This window comes from Hyla sarda, chromosome 7, assembly GCF_029499605.1.
Source record: "Hyla sarda isolate aHylSar1 chromosome 7, aHylSar1.hap1, whole genome shotgun sequence".
Lineage (NCBI taxonomy): Eukaryota > Metazoa > Chordata > Amphibia > Anura > Hylidae > Hyla > Hyla sarda.
Window position 1 is genome coordinate 59,408,438 of NC_079195.1, and position 19,458 is coordinate 59,427,895.

The following is a 19,458-nucleotide window of genomic DNA, read 5'->3' on the forward strand; positions in this document are numbered from 1 at the left end:
ACTACACAACAAACTAACAAATCTACTTATATCAACTACACAACAAACTAACAAATCTATTTATATCAACTACACAACAATCTAACCAATCTACTTATATCAACTACACAACAAACTAACAAATCTACTTATATCAACTACACAACAAACTAACAAATCTATTTATATCCACTACACAACAATCTAACCAATCTACTTACATCAACTACACAACAAACTAACAAATCTACTTACATCAACTACACAACAAACTAACAAATCTACTTATTTCAACTACACAACAAACTAACAAATCTACTTATATCAACTACACAACAAACTAACAAATCTACTTATATCAACTACACAACAAACTAACAAATCTACTTATATCAACTACACAACAAACTAACAAATCTACTTATTTCAACTACACAACAAACTAACAAATCTACTTATATCAACTACACAACAAACTAACAAATCTATTTATATCAACTACACAACAATCTAACCAATCTACTTATATCAACTACACAACAAACTAACAAATCTACTTATATCAACTACACAACAAACTAACAAATCTATTTATATCCACTACACAACAATCTAACCAATCTACTTACATCAACTACACAACAAACTAACAAATCTACTTACATCAACTACACAACAAACTAACAAATCTACTTATTTCAACTACACAACAAACTAACAAATCTACTTATATCAACTACACAACAAGCTAACAAATCTACTTATATCAACTACACAACAAACTAACAAATCTACTTATATCAACTACACAACAAACTAACAAATCTACTTATATCAACTACACAACAAACTAACAAATCTACTTATTTCAACTACACAACAAACTAACAAATCTACTTATATCAACTACACAACAAACTAACAAATCTACTTATATCAACTACACAACAAACTAACAAATCTACTTATATCAACTACACAACAAACTAACAAATCTACTTATATCAACTACACAACAAACTAACAAATCTACATATATCAACTACACAACAAACTAACAAATCTACATATATAAACAACACAACAAACTAACAAATCTACTTATTTCAACTACACAACAAACTAACAAATCTACTTATATCAACTACACAACAAACTAACAAATCTACTTATATCAACTACACAACAAACTAACAAATCTACTTATATCAACTACACAACAAAATAACAAATCTACTTATATCAACTACACAATAAACAACCAAATCTACTTATATCAACTACACAACAAACTAACAAATCTACTTATATCAACTACACAACAAAATAACAAATCTACATATATCAACTACACAACAAACTAACAAATCTACATATATCAACTACACAACAAACTAACAAATCTACTTATTTCAACTACACAACAAACTAACAAATCTACTTACATCAACTACACAGCAAACTAACAAATCTACTTATTTCAACTACACAACAAACTAACAAATCTACTTATATCAACTACACAACAAACTAACAAATCTACTTATATCAACTACACAACAAACTAACAAATCTACATATATCAACTACACAACAAACTAACAAATCTACTTATATCAACTACACAACAAACTAACAAATCTACTTATATCAACTACACAACAAACTAACAAATCTACTTATATCAACTACACAACAAACTAACAAATCTACTTATATCAACTACACAACAAACTAACAAATCTACTTATATCAACTACACAACAAACTAACCAATCTACTTATTTCAACTACACAACCAACAAATCTACATATATCAACTACACAACAAAAAAAACAAATCTACATATATCAACTACACAACAAACTAACAAATCTATTTATATCAACTACACAACAAACTAACAAATCTACATATATCAACTACACAACCAACTAACAAATCTACTTATATCAACTATACAACAAACTAACATCTACTTATTTCAACTACACAAAAAACTAACAAATCTAATTATTTCAACTACACAACAAACTAACAAATCTACTTATATCAACTACACAACAAACTAACAAATCTACATAAATCATCTACACAACAAACTAACAAATCTACATATATCAACTACACAACAAACTAACAAATCTACTTATATCAACTACACAGCAAACTAACAAATCTACTTATTTCAACTACACAACCAACAAATCTACATATATCAACTACACAACAAAAAAAAACAAATCTACATATATCAACTACACAACAAACTAACAAATCTACTTATATCAACTACACAACAAACTAACAAATCTACTTATATCAACTACACAACAAACTAACAAATCTACTTACATCAACTACACAACAAACTAACAAATCTACTTATATCAACTACACAACCAACAAATCTACATATATCAACTACACAACAAAAAAAAAACAAATCTACATATATCAACTACACAACAAACTAACAAATCTATTTATATCAACATCACAACAAACTAACAAATCTATTTATATCAACTACACAACCAACCAACAAATCTACTTATATCAACTACACAACAAACTAACAAATCTACTTATTTCAACTACACAACAAACTAACAAATCTACTTATTTCAACTACACAACAAACTAACAAATCTATTTATAGCTATGACATCACTACACCCATTTTATCTATGACACCACTATCAGGTAATAATGTCTCTATGAGTATTACACAGCTGGTGGTTTAGTTATATCAGCTATTTTTCTGTGTCTGGAAAAGCTGTATGACAACCAATAGGACTGCCCTCTACATAGGGTGGGGGTTTCCTAACCTGTGGCTCTCCAGCTGTTGCAAAACTGCATCTTCCTGCATGTATAATATATCTGTATATACACTTTTTTCAGGGAATTGATTAGGACTGCCCACTGGACTCTAACACCCAGAATAAGTAGAGATTTAAATGAATAAAATACTAGTTCTGCTGAATCATTTCTAGAAAAAATCTATCTACTCAGCTTCTCCATCTTTATACCATGTTGTCTGAATATTGGATTGTTTTCAATGTAACTGGTTCGCTTAAAGGGGTACTCCGGTGGAAAACATTTTTTTTTTTTAAATCAACTGATGCTAGAAAGTTAAATAGATTTATAAATTACTCAGGAAGTTCTTTTTTTTTTTTCTTTTCGGTCTGACCACAATGCTCTCTGCTGACACTTCTGTCCATTTTAGGAAATGTCCAGAGTAGGAGCAAATCCCCATAGAAAACCTCTCCTGCTCTGGACAGTTCCTGACATGGACAGAGGTGTCAGCAGAGAGCATTGTGGTCAGACTGGAAAGAACAACAACAAAGAACTCACTGCTGCTCTGGAACATACAATAGCTGATAAGTACTGGAAATTTTTTTTTATTTTTTTTTTAAAGAAGTAATTTACTTCTAGCACCAGTTGATTTGAAAAAAACTTTTTTAGGAGTACCCCTTTAACCTGTTGGGGACGGAGGGCGTACCTGTATGCCCTTCGCCCACTCCCGGGTCGGGCCCAGCCTCTAACAATGGCCAGGACCTGTGGTTAATAGCGCGCGGCACTGATCGCGGTGCCGTGCGCTATTAACCCTTTAGACGCGGTGTTCAAAGTTGAACGTCGTGTCTAGCGTCTAAAGTGAAATTAAATTAATGCGGGTTAGCTCAGTGGGCTGTTCGGGATAGCCGTGGCGATATCGCGACATTCCGAACAGCAGTAGGACAGCAGGAGGGTCCCTACCTTCCTCCTTGCTGTCCGATCGCCGAATGACTGCTCAGTGCCTAAGATCCAGGCATGAGCAGTCAAGTGGCAGAATCACTGATCAATGGTTTCCTATGAGAAACCATTGATCAATGTAAAAGACCAGCGTGTGCAGTGTTATAGCCCCCTATGGGAGCTATAACATTGCAAAAAAAAAAGTAAAACAAAAAAAAAGTTAATAAAGATCATTTAAAACTGTGTAAATAAAAATAAACATATGTAGTATCGCCGCGTGCGGAAATGTCTGAATTATGAAAAATATCTCGTTAATTAAACCGCACGTTCAATGGCGTACGAGCAAAAAAAAAATCCAAAGTCCAAAATTGCGTATTTTTGGTCACTTTTTATATCATGAAAAAATTTATAAAAAGCGATCAAAAAGTCTGATCAATACAAAAATGGTACCGCTAAATACTTCAGATCACGGCACAAAAAATGAGCCCTCATACCGCCCCATACGCGGAAAAATAAAAAAAGTTATAGGGGTCAGAAGATGACAATTTTAAACGTATAAATTTTCCTGCATGTAGTTATGATTTTTTCCAGAAGTCCGACAAAATCAAACCTATATAAGTAGGGGATCATTTTAATCGTATGGACCTAAAGAATAAAGAGAAGGTGTCATTTTTACCGAAAAATTTACTGTGTAGAAACGGAAGCCCCCAAAATTTACAAAATGGCATTTTTTCTTCAATTTTGTCACACAATGATTTTTTTTACCGTTTCGCCGTAGATTTTTGGGTACAATGACTGATGTCATTACAAAGTAGAATTGGTGGCGCAAAAAATCATATGGATTTTTAAGTGCAAAATTGGAAGGGTTATGATTTTTAAAATGTGATGAGGAAAAAACAAAAGTGCAAAACCGGAAAAACCCTGCATCCCCAAGGTGTTAAGTCTATTTTCTGTGCCTGCCTGTCTTACTCTACTTCTAAAGCTGAGATTGAATGTTTTTATATAGGATATCAAAAACAACTGGCTTATAAACACAGTGATGGATCCTACAGTGCATTTGGACCTGGATATGGAAGAGGAGATTCAGGAAATACCTGGTAGGAAAATTAGGAAGGGGCAATAATCAAATTGATGAATTGTTGTGACGAACAGAGTAAAGGGAGTGGCCAATATGGAATGTAAATTTGGACCTCACATCAGAAGCCGGAAATAATGAAGACCTTAGACTAGATCCCCTAAATAAATCCTGCTCTCAGGCTCCAAAATGAATAGAGATCCAGGATTAGAGCAAAATGAAAAAAATCAGACCCCAGAACAAACTGCGGTATTCATTTCAGGTGAATACAGGGTCCTCTTTACCTGAAGGCACTGCCATACTAGGCCCTGACACTAGACAGCGTGATATGTTGAGTGTGCCCATGTAGACACTGGCTTGGCACTGCCTGGAATCAGGACCCAGTCAAGTAGTGTCTTGAGGTAAAAGTAAAACTGTAGGATTCATTAACAGCAGTGATGATGCCAGCCATGTAGTCACATTATACAAAACAAATCCAATATATAACAACTTATTTATATATAATAATGAAAATAAATCTTTAGAACGCAAGAGGGAAGGGTCTAGATCATGAGTGTCAAACATTTGTCCCACAATGAATATCTTTGTGGCCCAGCAAAGATATTCATTGCTCTGGTCAGGGCCGGATCATCATTGGCGCTCCTGGAGCACCTGCTGCTGGCCCCGTGCCCGCAGGGGGCCCCCGTCACATTCGGGGCATCCCTGTGTCCTGAAAAATTTTTTCAGTACACAAGGATGCCCCGGTTACCTCTCTGCGGCCCCGCGTTAACTTTAAAAACGCAGGGGCCCCCGGGAGGTAGCACACGCTGGGACGTCCCGTGCTTGCGCCCATAGGAGAAGAGAAGAGGGGGCATGGGGTCTTGTGCAAAGGGGGCATGGGGTCTTGTGTAGGGTGGGCATGGGGTCTTGTGCAAAGGGGGCATGGGGTCTTGTGCAGGGGGGCATGGGGTCTTGTGCAGGGGGGCATGAGATGTTGTGCAGGGGGGCATGAGATGTTGTGCAGGGGGGCATGGGTTGTTGTGCAGAGGTGACATGGGGTGTTGTGCAGGGAGGGCATTTTTTTTTTTTTTGATGCGCCTCACATAAACTTAAACCTTAAACTTTTTTTGGCCCATGTTAGCCTTTGAGTTTGACATGCTTGGTCTAGATCCATTGAACCCCTCTTCCTCACACCCCTAAATCATCCTGGCTCTTTTGATCATAAAGCTTTACTATTTCAATACTATGTCTCTTCACAGGTTGACGGCCTTTGTCATGAAGTCATTTGCCAGAGCCCAGTCCTACATATACATTGATCCTCAGCACACGTCTGATGCTCTTGCTTGGCTTACTCAGCGACAGAAATATAATGGTTGCTTCCAAAATGTTGGCTCTCTCTTCAACAATGCCATGAAGGTGAGAATAAGAAAACCCAAATGGATCTTGAGAATATTAGATAGTGTTATAAATAAACACAAGGCAGAATGATGGAAAAAAAAGAGGTATTTAAATATAATAAAATTATAAAGGTAAACATAAAAATAACCATAAATTACCCCCCCCCCACCCCTAATAGAATGCTGTCACATATATAGAAATATAGCCTTAACCATTTGAATTTACAATTTCTATGCCATCCCTAGATATAGCATCTCCATACTGTCTATATTGACTATTGTAAAGACAATTTATGTGTTGGTAGTCATGTATATCATGTCTTTTTCCGTAGGGTGGAGTAGATGATGAAGTCACACTGTCTGCATACATTACCATAGCTTTATTGGAATATCCCTTACCTACACAGGTATGTCAACACAATAGTCTTTCCATCCAGTGCTCTTCCTCAGGAATGTTGTCTCTGTTAGGTAGATTTGAAACCAAGATCTTTGGTAGCAGTAGGTGGTTTCCTAATGTGAAAGCTATATAAGCTATAGATTCTGATTTATAGTGTAAATTTGTGCATTGTGCACATTAGCTCCAGGTATATAAAATGACAGAAAGTCACATAAACTTCTTATAAATTCTGTATATACTCGAGTATAAGCCGACCCGAATATAAGCCGAGGCCCCTAATTTCACCCCAAAAACCCAGGAAAAGTTATTGACTCGACTATAAGCGTAGGGTGGGAAATACATCATCCCCCATGTCATCATCCAGACCCCCGTCATCATCCAGACTCCCGTCATCATCACTGTCTGTCAATCCCTTCATCAGTGGTCTTCAACCTGCGAACCTCCAGATGTTGCAAAACTACAACTCCCAGCATGCCCGGACAGCCATCGGTTGTCTGGCATGCTGGGAGTTGTAGTTTAGAAACCTATGGAGGTCCGCAGGTTGAAGACCACTGCGGCCTTCGTCATCATCCAGACCCCCCTTTAGTTTTCTACTCACCTCCCCTCGGTGGGAATGAAGGGTGAGCTGGTCCGGGCCATCTATGCTGCAGGGACCATCCGGTGGGGAGGGTTAGTCATTCCGGGCTGTCCTTTTTCACCGGGAGGCCCTCTTCTCCGCTCCGGGCCCCAGACTAGTGACGTTGCTTTGACGACGACGCACAGGGACGTTCATGCGCAGGGAGGCTGCGCATGAACGTCCCTGTGCGTTGTCGTCAAGGCAATGTCACTAGTCCGGGGCCGGGCACAGAGCAGAGAAGAGGGCCCCCCAGTGAAAATGGACAGCCTGGAATGACTAACCCTCCCCACCGGACGGTCCCTGCAGCATAGATGGCCCGGACCAGCTCACCCTTCCTTCCCACCGAGGGGAGGTGAGTAGAAAACTAAAGGGGGGGCGGGGTCTGGATGATGACGAAGGCCGCAGTGGTCTTCAACCTGTGGACCTCCAGAGGTTACAAAACTACAACTCCCAGCATGCCCGGACAGCCGATGGCTGTCCGGGCATGCTGGGAGTTGTAGTTATGCAACATCTGGAGGTCCGCAGGTTGAAGACCACTGATGAAGGGATTGACAGGCGGAGAGTTCCTTCTTCCTCTTTGTACGAAAGAATCAATGGTATATACTTCTCACAGTAGTTTTTTTTATATGGTTATATTTTTTATCTCTAAAAAAAAGTCAATAAAATTATTTAACAAGCAGAAAAGAAAAAATAATTGACAGGGCTTTCAACACCCCTGCTCCACCAATTAAAATGTCTGAAATATCACTATGGTCTATATACAAAAGAAAAGGCCTTTCAGTAGAGAATGCAAATTCCAAAAAAAAGTACTAACCTTCTTGGGTCCACAACACCTACAACAGTCTTGTCGACCAATCAGGTCATGTAGGGTTTCAGTGGGGAAGAGTTGCAGTCTCAACAGGTTCAAAAATGTCAGACCTTAATCGCAGGTTGGCAGAAGCATTCAAATGGAGAAAATAAAATATTTGGATACAGAGCCAGAAAACCCTCTACTGCATGGAAAGTCTCAGATGTCACTTCCCAGAATAATAAAGCTTTTCTTGTTGTCCTTTACAACATGTTTCTGGGAGCTAATCTCCCTTCCTCAGTTAGCAGACCTGGTTTTCAGCCCAGTATCTTGGAATATTTTCCCTACTTAAAAGGTTAGGGGATAAGATGTCTGATCGCAGGGGTCTCGCCACTGGGGACCCCGCAATCTCGGCTGCGGCACCCCAGACATCCAGTGCAAAGAGCTAACTTCACTCTGTGCTGGATGACTGCCGAAGCGGGGCGGAGGTTCGTAACGTCATGGCCACGCCCCCTTGTGATGTCACAGACACACACCCTCAATGCAATTCTGTGGGAGGGGGCGTGTCAGCCATCACGCCCCCTCCCATGGACTTGCATTGAGGGGGAGTGGGCGTTACATCACATCTAAACGAATGCCGGGAGCAGCAGGGAGATCGCGGGTATCCCCAGTGGCGGGATCACAACCAGGCATCTTATCCCCTATCCTTTGGAGTACCCCTCTAACCCCAATATCATACTCATACCCCCATTAATAATAGGCAAAAACAGAAAGCCATATATAAGAAGCTATTAGGTGAACTTGTCTCACCTGAGTAAAAAGTAGCCACTAGTATACTTCTTTATCTAACAAGAAATTGGTTTTGAATAGTTAAACATTGGTCACAGTATTATACTACTTTCTGGAGTCTGGTGACATAGTGACAAGGGGAAAAGGTAAGTACAGACACACCTGGATTCTTGGTATTTGGCCGAAATTTCAGCCACTTTACTACCTATTAGGATGATCAGGAGGATAAAGAATTATTGATAAGTAGAGAGCAGCCATATAAGTGAAATTATTATTATTGTCTCCACAGGATGTTGTAGTCAGAAATGCATTGTTCTGTCTGGAGACCGCAATGAGCCATGAAAACCACATATATACTCAAGCATTAATGGCTTATGCCTTTACCCTTGCTGGAAGAATGGACCTTCGTCTTCAGCTCTTTCAATCTCTGGAAGAAAAGGCCGTGAAGAACGGTGAGAGACTTTAAAGGGATACTCCTGTGGAAAACTTTTTTTTTTTTTAATCAACTGATGCCAGAAAGTTAAACAGATTTGTAAATCACTTCTAGAAAAATATCTTAATCCTTCCAGTACTTTTTAGGGGCTGTATACTAAAGGAAATCCAAAAAAGAAATGCATTTCCTCTGATGTCATGACCACAGTGCTCTCTGCTGACCTCTGCTGTCCATTTTAGGAACTGTCCAGAGCAGGGGAAAAATCTCCATAGCAAACATATGCTGCTCTGGACCAGTTCCTAAAATGGACAGCAGAGGTCAGCAGAGAGCACTGTGGTAATGACATCAGAGGAAATGCATTTCTTTTTTGGATTTCTCTTTAGTATACAGCCCCTAAAAAGTACTGGAAGGATTAAGATTTTTTTATAGAAGTGACTTGCAAATCTGTTTAACTTTCTGGCACCAGTTGATTTAAAGAAAAAAAAGTTTTCCACGGGAGTACCCCTTTAGCATGTAAAGAAGTTATGAGCTGTAGTGAAATATTCATGCTCTTTGTACATTGTATGGAATGGGTTTTACACAGCTGTAATACGGTAATCATATGCGTTTATGAGGCAATACTGAGCTTCCATATGTCTCCAATATTATACGGAGGCATATTAGGCCTCTTTCACACTATGAAATAGTTCTGTTTAGGAACTTCCGTCACAAGTTCCGTCACCGTTGCATGCAGTAATTTTTCCGCCATGATGTCCCGTCACTGAATCACGTCCGTAATGAATTACGGGCATATACGGGTGCAAACGGGCAGTTACAAAACCCTATAGGCTGCAATGCGATTTAGTCACGGCCGTCAGGGTTTTTGTAACGGACGGTTTTCCTCGATATAGTGATGGAACTTGTGACGGAAGTTCCTAAATGGAACTATTTCATAGTGTGAAAGAGGCCTTACATGGGCCTTTGGATCCCTCACCAAACAATTAGGCCACACCATAAATAGTATTCCAAAATATAACAACCAACTTTATTGCTTAAAAACTATTGATACAGACACTTTTAAAAATTGTATAGGCGCATGAAGTATCACAACAGAAAAAATGGAGGGGTAAACTCCCAATGTTAACAATATAGTTACATGATAAGGGAAACAGTGTGTATATGTGGGGTCCTGGTAAAGTACTTGGTCTGTACCATCCCTAAGTCCCCTCAGGAAGAATCCCTGCAGTCCATAGGGCTCTCCTGCAGGGCTAACCCCTTGCTCACCTTCAATAAATGCATTGTAAATGTATTGCGCATATTGTTCATTGTATATAGAGTTGTATAAATGTATAGAACCTTCCTGGGTCATGTGATCTACTGTCATGTGATGTATGAGTTCTCTGGGTACAGGACCTACAGGCTTTGCAACCAATGGGCTTTAGTCCAGCCCCCCTAGTATATAAGGGGCTGTAGTCTCTCAGTTAGCTCTCTTTTCTCTCTTATCTCCTGGATTTCAGCCAAGCACAATACCTGTACTATCGAAATTCATCTCAGCAAGGCCAAAGCCTAAAGAACCTGCAGCCACTTAAAAACCTGAGTTATCAAGCTCTACCTACAATTTCTAGTGACTACTACTCAACTCAAGAATACAATTAGTAGCACAGTGGCCTGCGTAAATCATCTCAATACTACAAGTCCCAGCAAGCCTGTGAGGTATCCTGCATCCCGGTTGCCTCTAGAGAAACTGCATAACTGTAAAGACTGTTCCATAAGAAGTTTAAGTAAAAGTTCCAGTTATCTCACAATTCCTGCTGCGGACATTCCTTTATTGCCTGCCGTTTCTGGGTTGGTTGTCGGCAGGGCCTTAAAAACAGAAAACAACCACACCCTGGCGTCACGACTAATCAGGAGTTAATAACACCTTTCCACAAAGGGTTAACACCACCAGACCCCGGACTGTGCACCGCACGGGGAGACACCTCACGTCTGAGGTGAGGTGTTTCCCCATGAGGTGCACAGTCCAATTGTTTGTATTCGAATGGTAGGTGATATGGACATATAATTATATATTTTATACTCTATATACTCTGATTCTCCGGTACCATAATCACTCGCTTGATGTTATATATACACACTGTTGCCTTTATCCTGTAACTATATTGTTAACATTGGGAGTTTACGCCTTCATTTTTTCTGTTGTGATACTTCATGTGCCTATACAATTTTTAAGTATCTGTATCAATTGTTTTTTAAGCAATAAAGTTGGTTGTTATATTTTGTAATACTATTTATCGTGTAACCTAATTGTTTGGTAAGGAATTATGGTTGGCCATAGGTAATACTTCACTAAGCCGATCATATTGGTGATCATGTGCCATTAAATTGCACTGGATTTATGAAGAGGCGCAAGCCTTTAGGTTGTGAATTGTATTAAATTTGGCATGCCGGGCAACCATGACCCTTTACTGAAACTACACTCCTCAGCTATAGGCAACACCAAGAATTGTAAAGAATGTCAAAAGTTGTGAAATCTTTGAGCAACAATTGTGAACATTTTTTTGCAGTTTATGGCAGATGTAGGGATGATAAATGCCACTCTTAGTGATGTTGTGTAAGTGCAAAAAAAAAAGTGTCACCCATGCTTGTCATCACAGGATATATACAGTAATATCTTGTATAATTTATATTCCAGGTAATACAGTCCATTGGCATCGCCCAGAATTCTCAGAACTTTCCAGTATAGTGAGACCTCCCCACAGTAGAGCAGCATCTATCGAAGTGGAAATGACCTCTTATGTGCTGCTGGCCATGTTGTCCAAACCGGACGTCATTGCTGAAGACTTGACAGGAGCCACAAAAGTTGTCACTTGGCTCATAGAACAACAGAACCCCACAGGAGGGTTTTCTTCTACACAGGTAGACTACACAACCACATGTGATCTAACATTCTTCTTCTCATTATACTGTCTGATTTCACATTTTTGCTTTTACCGTAGCTTTCGAGTTACATCCTAAACAAGTATATAGGGCTATGCTAGCCAAATAAGCCAAAACAGTGTCCTTTATAAAGTATAAAATAAGTGTGGACTAACGTAATAGACTATGCTATTCCATATATGAAAGCCTGTAAAAAAACAAATATCCATTAAATGATAATAGTCTAATTGTAACAATGCTGGCTGGGCACTAGACAGCTTCACCTATACCGGTCACTTTTCTTGGGTATTTATAATGGCTCTCAGTACTCAGATATCCCCAGGACTTATAGTAGTGCAGACTAGGAATGCCTGTGAGCATTCACAAGGAAAATCATGCAAGTGCACACGTCTATCAGAGGCAACAAGGTTGACAACTTCCTATTAGAGTAGAACAGAAAATGATTGTATAAATGATGATTCGGGTTGATTATTAGACAACTCCCAGGAATGGAACAGAAGACGACAAACAAGGATCTACCTACATCTTTCCCTCTATCTCCCCCTCACAACAACTGATAAGGAACCTAATCTAGCTGCCCCTATAATGTCCATGCACTAGCCCTAGACTAAACTATACAAAGAAAACAAGCAACCTGTTGGGGGGGCTAGACGACCACATTTAGGAAACACTGGTCTATGCAGAGTGTCAGGTCCTGAATTCTTTTACATGGAGCTCTACTCAGACATAGAAACCTGGGAAATCAAAATTCCAGATCAATTTTCTGGAATCAGACTAAGAGACTGTTGCCTAACAACTGTCCAGGGCTTAGAACAGTAAAAAGGAGTATTAGTAGGACTTCTGCTATATGTAACCCTAAACCAATAGTCATCAGGGATGCCACCGTATGTCATGTATCACAGACATCTGTTTACGGTATGCCTCATGAGCTTTCCATGAAGTTTCAGGAAATGGATGCCATAATAGTCTCTGGGTAACAGGTGTCCCTGTATGGCATCTGCCTCCATTTAACCGCTATACAAGTACCCCTAGGTCCTGCCCTGAACCAGGAGCTCTGTTGGAGATGGTTTAGATAGTTCCCCATATAATACTACATTTTTGTCGTCATGTTGACTGCTATTACAGCTTTTAATATGTTTTGTGTTTTGACCAGGACACAGTTGTTGCCCTTCAGGCACTCTCCCTTTATGGTTATCATGCTGTCAGCCATGATGGTCCCCGAGTAGTCACCTTAGCCTTGAACAATGCCCCAGTTGTCAAATTCAACGTAGAAGACTCTAACCGGCTTCTCCTGCAGAAGGTTCCCTTGTCAAGTGTGCCTGGTGAATATACCGCCACTGTCAGTGGATCTGGTTGTTTGTATATACAGGTAAGGAGCTACAAATATGTACATCCAGATATAATACTTGTGTGATGTAGGCCTAGCATTTGTATAGATATCAAAATACTGTATTTTTTGCCGTATAAGACGCACTTTTTCTTCCCCAAAACTGGGGTGGAAAAGTTGGTGCGTCTTATACGGCGAATACACACCTATCGTGGCGGTCCCTGCGGCCATCAACGGCCAGGACCCGCGGCTAATACAGGACATCACCGATCGCGGTGATGCCCTGTATTAACCCTTCAGACGTGGCGATCAAAGCTGACCACCGCGTCTGAAGCGAAAGTGACACTAACCCGGCTGCACCGGGAGGGACCTTTACTACCTCCTCGGTGTCTGCTCCGTGTCGGGATCCCCTGCATGGCCGGCGCTCTCCTTCATTGTCATCACGTCGTCATCCAATAGGAGCGGCATGCGTAGCGGCGTACGTAGCGATGTGATGGCGGCAACGGAGAGCGAAGATACCGGGCAGCAGAGATGTTCCAGAGCGATGGAGACACCCGGGGACGTGGTGACAGTGATGGAGGGCGACATCCAGGGCAGTGGTGACGAGTGGTGATGGGTCCGTAGCGGCGGGGAGACATGAATATTACCTCCTATACCAGTGGTCTTCAACCTGCGGACCTCCAGATGTTGCAAAACTACAACTCTTGGCATGCCCGGACAGCCAACGGCTGTCCGGGCATGCTGGGAGTTGTAGTTTTGCAACATCTTGAGGTCCGCTGGTTGAAGATCACTGTGACCTATACTTTACATTGTTTTTTAGATTCTCCTCATTTAAAATTGGGTGCGTCTTACATGCCGGAGCGTCCTATAGGGCGAAAAATACAGTACTTCATAGATCATCTACTTTTAGAATTGTACATATTACAGTTTATGAGACTAGGGCTATGTAATAGATAAGCTTGTTATTGCACATATAAGGAAATACAGGTATTCCTAGTTCTCAGCTTTACATGTATGTTGTGTGCCAATGGAATTGTAATAGGGGCAAAATTTGGGGCAGAGTCAAAAAGATATTCACGGTGGAATCTCTGCCTCCTGAATGTTCTACCAACCAGTTCCAATCAGTGCTACTAGCCCTTCCTAAAAATAAGAAATGCGACTTTGAAAATAAAGTGTAACTCCGACATTAATAATGTATTACTTGGAGCTAAAGTTCCATAGCTTGCACTACTTACTAGAACAAATATGTTGGTCAAGCATGCATGTTTATTGCAACAAGGGGCAGTGCTTACCTCCCAGTCAAATAAAGAATCTGACTCGGAAAATCCAACATCCAACATGTCCGACCTTTCTTTATTCTAGGAGCAGTTACCAAGGAGCAGTGGGAATACTCTGCTATCTGACAGTAGAACATTATATAAAATGTATGGCCAATGTGAGTTACTCACACATCTTATGTGGGTAACAATTTTGCCCTACAGCCTTTAATAACCTTAACAGGCCTTAATCCTTTAAAAATGTATATCCGAACATAAAACCCTAAAAGTGATACATTGCAGGACTTATAGTAGTGCAGACTAGGAATGCCAGAGAACATTCACAAGGAAAATCATGCAAGTAAATACCAGTATCAGAGGCATCAAAGATAACAACATCCTATTAAAGTGGAACACAAGATGATGGTATAAATTAGTGTTTCCCAACCCAGTCCTCAAGGCACACCAACATTCCGGGTTTTTTCAGTTACTCCATTGGAATAGAACAGGGAAAAATTTAAATCCTGGACTGTTGGTGTGCCTTGAGGACTGGGTTGGGAAACACTGGTATAAATGATGATTCAGGTGGATTATTAGACAACTCCCAGAATTGGAACAGAAGACAACAAACAAGGATCTACCTACATCTTTCCCTCTGTCTCGCCCCTCACAACAACTGATAAGGAACCTAATCTAGCTGTCCCTAAATTGTCCAAAATTGATATTAGAACATAAAACCCTAAATGTAATACATTGCATGCCAAGCAAACCTAATGTAAAAAATTTTGTTATCCTTTCACATTGTAATTCTATAGGTTGTCTTTTTATGACAAATATCATTTTGTTTCGGCTTTCTGCTTTCACTAACAATGAGCAAGTACAAGTCCAACTGAGTTAAGTATTTGCCAGGAAATATATGATACAGGGACTTTGCTGGAGGAGACCACCTCAGTCGGTGTACTATAAAATAGGGTATAGCATTGCTTGTTGTTTTTCTTCTGAATGTCACCTAGAAGGTCTATAGCAAAAACAGGAACTCCAATGTGGTGACGGGATTGAGAGCGCAGGACAACCAGGTTAAAGGAAATTAGGTTTATTCACCCATGATGCAACGCGTTTCACAGATAGACTGCTTCATCAGGCATTCTGCCTGATGAAGCAGTCTATCTGTGAAATGCGTTGCATCATGAGTGAATAAACCTCATTTCCTTTAACCTGGTTGTCCACCGCTTTCAATCCCATCACCACATTGGAGTTCCTGTTTTTGCTACATTCTTTCAGACATGGAGTAGCTGCAGATGCCTCACTATTGATGTCTTTATCCATTGTTGGCTGAGTGTAACCATTTGCGGTAAGCGCTCTTTTTCCTCGAGCCTAAATTGTGCACCAACGATATCACACCATGCAGCGCTTTCTATTTTTCATTTTAACCTAGAAAGTCTGTATAATCTCTCCCACCATGTGACCCTTAGGAGGTTGATATGAAGTCTTTGTATATAGCTGAGTACATAGCTGTCATCAGTTTTATACTTGGGATCTATTGTCTAGAAGTGATGTTGTTAAGAATTGGTTGGCTATAGAGCTGTATCTACCTGCGTACACACCTGGCATACAGGTGCCAGCACTATTACCTGTTTTCACCTTGGAAAACCCTTAGGAAACTTTTGGACTATGCTGTGGTTTTCCGGAACTCTGGTCACCAAGTATTTCTTAGCTTGAGTTTTTCTAACCTGTATTAAAAAAAGAGAGTAGGTGGAACGATTTGACAATTGCTTCATTTAGAATAGGTGGTCACTTTAATTGTATAATATCACTCTTTATGTTGCAGACTAACTTGAAATACAATGTGCCCCATCCTGAAGGAGAAGCACCATTTACAATTTCAATATCTACAGTGCCGGAGACCTGTAATGTCAAGTCTCTAAAATCATTTACCATCCAAGCCAATGTCAGGTGAGATGAACATATATGTGATGCATCATGAATTGTATATGTGTATTTAATCTTTGAAGAATAATAACTATCTTTGGGAGTTTACAGTATGTATAACATCCGTGTACAATGGAGTTTTATCCCATCTAACCACAATTCAAAGCCTTGCTTTTGTGCAAACAAAGGTTGTTAATGTGAATTGTATGGATAATGTGTAAAGTGCAGTACAGAACCCTTGCATAGCCCATTTAGGACTACTACTATAATACGAGGGGTCAGTCATCTGTCAAGAAACATTTGTCTGGACTGGTTGGCTTTTCACTTTTGTCTTAACACATGCACAGACAAGGAGAAATGTGTTCTGCGCCTGGATTAGAAAAAAAATGGAGACGAGCCACAATACCAAACATAACCCATGGACAGACATGATGCTGTTTCAGGAAAAAAACAAACAGCAATAAACAACCAATCGTACAAAGAATCTTTCAGCAGAATGATGCTTCTCGCAAAAGCTGTGGGTAGGTGAAAATGGCGCTGCTTAAATCATGGGGAGGACAACCCCCGCTGCTGAGAGCAAGAATCGTGCCGATGGAAATTTACATCAGATCCTTGTTGGCCTCTTAAGCTCTCGTGTGTAAACAGGCCTCAAGCCTTATAGCAGAAAACCATTTTCTTATTTAATGCACAAAACTGAAAGACGGTTTCGATCTGGAAAAAATTCAGTGGCCAAACTACGGCATTAATCTGCCAAGGTACAAGGACAAGAAGTGGTATTGTAGGGAGAGGTGTAACCGGAGGGGTTGTAGAGGGGTAGTTTACGCCTGAGCCCTGGCCTGATCTGCCCTGTCGGACACAGCTACAGAAGACAGGCACCTGAAATTTTGCTTCTGGCAAGAGATTGTAGAAGTTGTACGTAGTATATTCAGATGCATACTTTTCATTAGTAAGCTACTCTTGAGCTTAAAGAGAACATGTGACCTCTGTTAAAAAAAAACAAAAAAAAAACTGCACCATCATCATTCATGTGAATGTTTTTTTTCTCTCTAGGACATAGCAGTCTGTACAGTTAGTTTCAGTGTCTGATATACCAATTAGGCCATGGCTGTCACCACCTCTCCGTTCTCAATAGAGAGAACCTCAAGTTTACACCCCATTGAAGACAGTGGTCATTTCTGCACAGCACACAGACTATAACTCCATAGATTGTATAGTGGGTAGTCACTACTACTGCTCTCAAAGGGGCAAGAACATGAGGTTCTTTATGAGAACGGAGCCTACTGAGTTGACAGTCTAGGGCTTAATGGAATATTGGGCATTGACATTATTGGCAGCAATTGCTAAATAATGTTCCAGATATGGGTAAAGGGCAGAGAGGCACTCTGGACAATAACTGCAATGATAAAACTGTATTTTTTTTTGTTATTTACAGAGGCCACAGGTTCTGTTACTAATAAAATGTGTAAAACATTGACCAGTGGTGTTACTGGCATGTCTATTTCTGAGGCTGGCAACAACTCCAATCCCTCCCATCCTGCCCTAATATATCAGGAGGCGTTGACAATGAGCCAATTGTTATCCGTCTCGATGTCCACGTCTTCCTGTTGGGAGCTATAAAAGCTCAGTCTGACCTGTACTCCTTGCCTATCATATTGGTTTCTAATCTGTCTCTGACTTTATATCTGTTTATCTTCTGTTCATCTGCCTTGTCTTCTTTTGCTTGTGACGCGATTACTCTCTGCCTATCACTATGGTACCTCATTGCTATCTCGGTTTGGACCTGGCCTGTTTGACTACTATCTGTTTGTCAGTTTGGTTAATCCTTTGTGTCCGGACCTGTTCCTTAACCTCTGTACTGTATTTTACTTTAGTGATCTGACTTTGTCACACCTTGCATTTTTCCAGTACAGGGACTGTCATCTAGTTACCTGTTTTGTGGTTGATCTCAGGACTGTGACAAGTGGAGGCTGATGGCTGGGGCCCCCACAGATATTTAGACTAGAATGAATTTAGGCTAGAAGGCTGGGGTGGGCAGGATAGGCATGAGAAATACTTGGTCTTCCTGTTGAGATAGACTAAGCATTCATGTTTGTTCTTGGTAGCTTCGGGCAAAAAAGTGTTAAACAAGACTCTGGTTCATAATAACACTAGTACTGATATATGCCTGCTGCTTTGACATTTTGTGGTGGGATTTATTTGGCACAGGTAAGAATATAAGAACATTTTATTGAATTGAGGCATAAAATGGAGATGAGTTTAGAAAAATATGTATAAAACTTAAATCTATTCTTACAGTTACATTGGCAAGAGAGAAAATTCAAATATGGCATTAGTGGACATCAAGCTGCCATCCGGATACACCCCGGTCAAGTCTTCTGTCAGAGAGGTACTGTAAGCTCACACTATATATTGTCTAGTAATTTTGGCCCATAAAGCCAAATCAATCACATCTATACCTTACTTTCCAGCTACAGAGACGCAATTCAATTAGCAGGGCAGAGGCGCATCCCAATAAAGTTATTGTGTACTTTGAGAAGGTAAGGTCATTTATTTTTACTGTAATGTAAAGAGTTTTGTGTGTTTTAGGTCCGGCACATTTAAGGGTTTATTTCTGGTTGTCTGACAGAATGAACCTTTCTTACGGTCTGAACATAGCCTTATTATATTGGCTCGAGTTACTTTGGGAACATAGGTTTTTCCGTTTTTGCACTCTTGTTTCTTCCTCATCACCTTAAATCATATTGCTTTCAATTTTGCCCCTACAGACTCATATGAGGGCTTATTTTTTGCACCACAAATTGCACTTTGTAATGACATCAATCATTTCACCACAAAATTTATG

The 19,458-nt window shown here is 40.0% G+C and overlaps 1 protein-coding gene across 5 annotated transcripts in view; it reads left to right on the plus strand.

Moving 5' to 3' along the window:
• The window catches only part of LOC130281674 (alpha-2-macroglobulin-like), a 126,397-nt gene that overhangs the window by 95,537 nt on the left and 11,402 nt on the right, over positions 1 to 19,458 (plus strand). For all 5 annotated transcript variants that reach the window (XM_056529143.1, XM_056529139.1, XM_056529141.1 and 2 more), the window contains 9 exons: positions 4,722 to 4,812; positions 6,029 to 6,185; positions 6,499 to 6,573; positions 9,045 to 9,207; positions 11,860 to 12,083; positions 13,258 to 13,473; positions 16,516 to 16,640; positions 18,912 to 19,002; positions 19,085 to 19,153. In XM_056529143.1, coding sequence (XP_056385118.1) covers positions 4,722 to 4,812; positions 6,029 to 6,185; positions 6,499 to 6,573; positions 9,045 to 9,207; positions 11,860 to 12,083; positions 13,258 to 13,473; positions 16,516 to 16,640; positions 18,912 to 19,002; positions 19,085 to 19,153 — 1,211 coding nt within the window. The remainder of the gene's footprint in view (positions 1 to 4,721; positions 4,813 to 6,028; positions 6,186 to 6,498; positions 6,574 to 9,044; positions 9,208 to 11,859; positions 12,084 to 13,257; positions 13,474 to 16,515; positions 16,641 to 18,911; positions 19,003 to 19,084; positions 19,154 to 19,458) is intronic.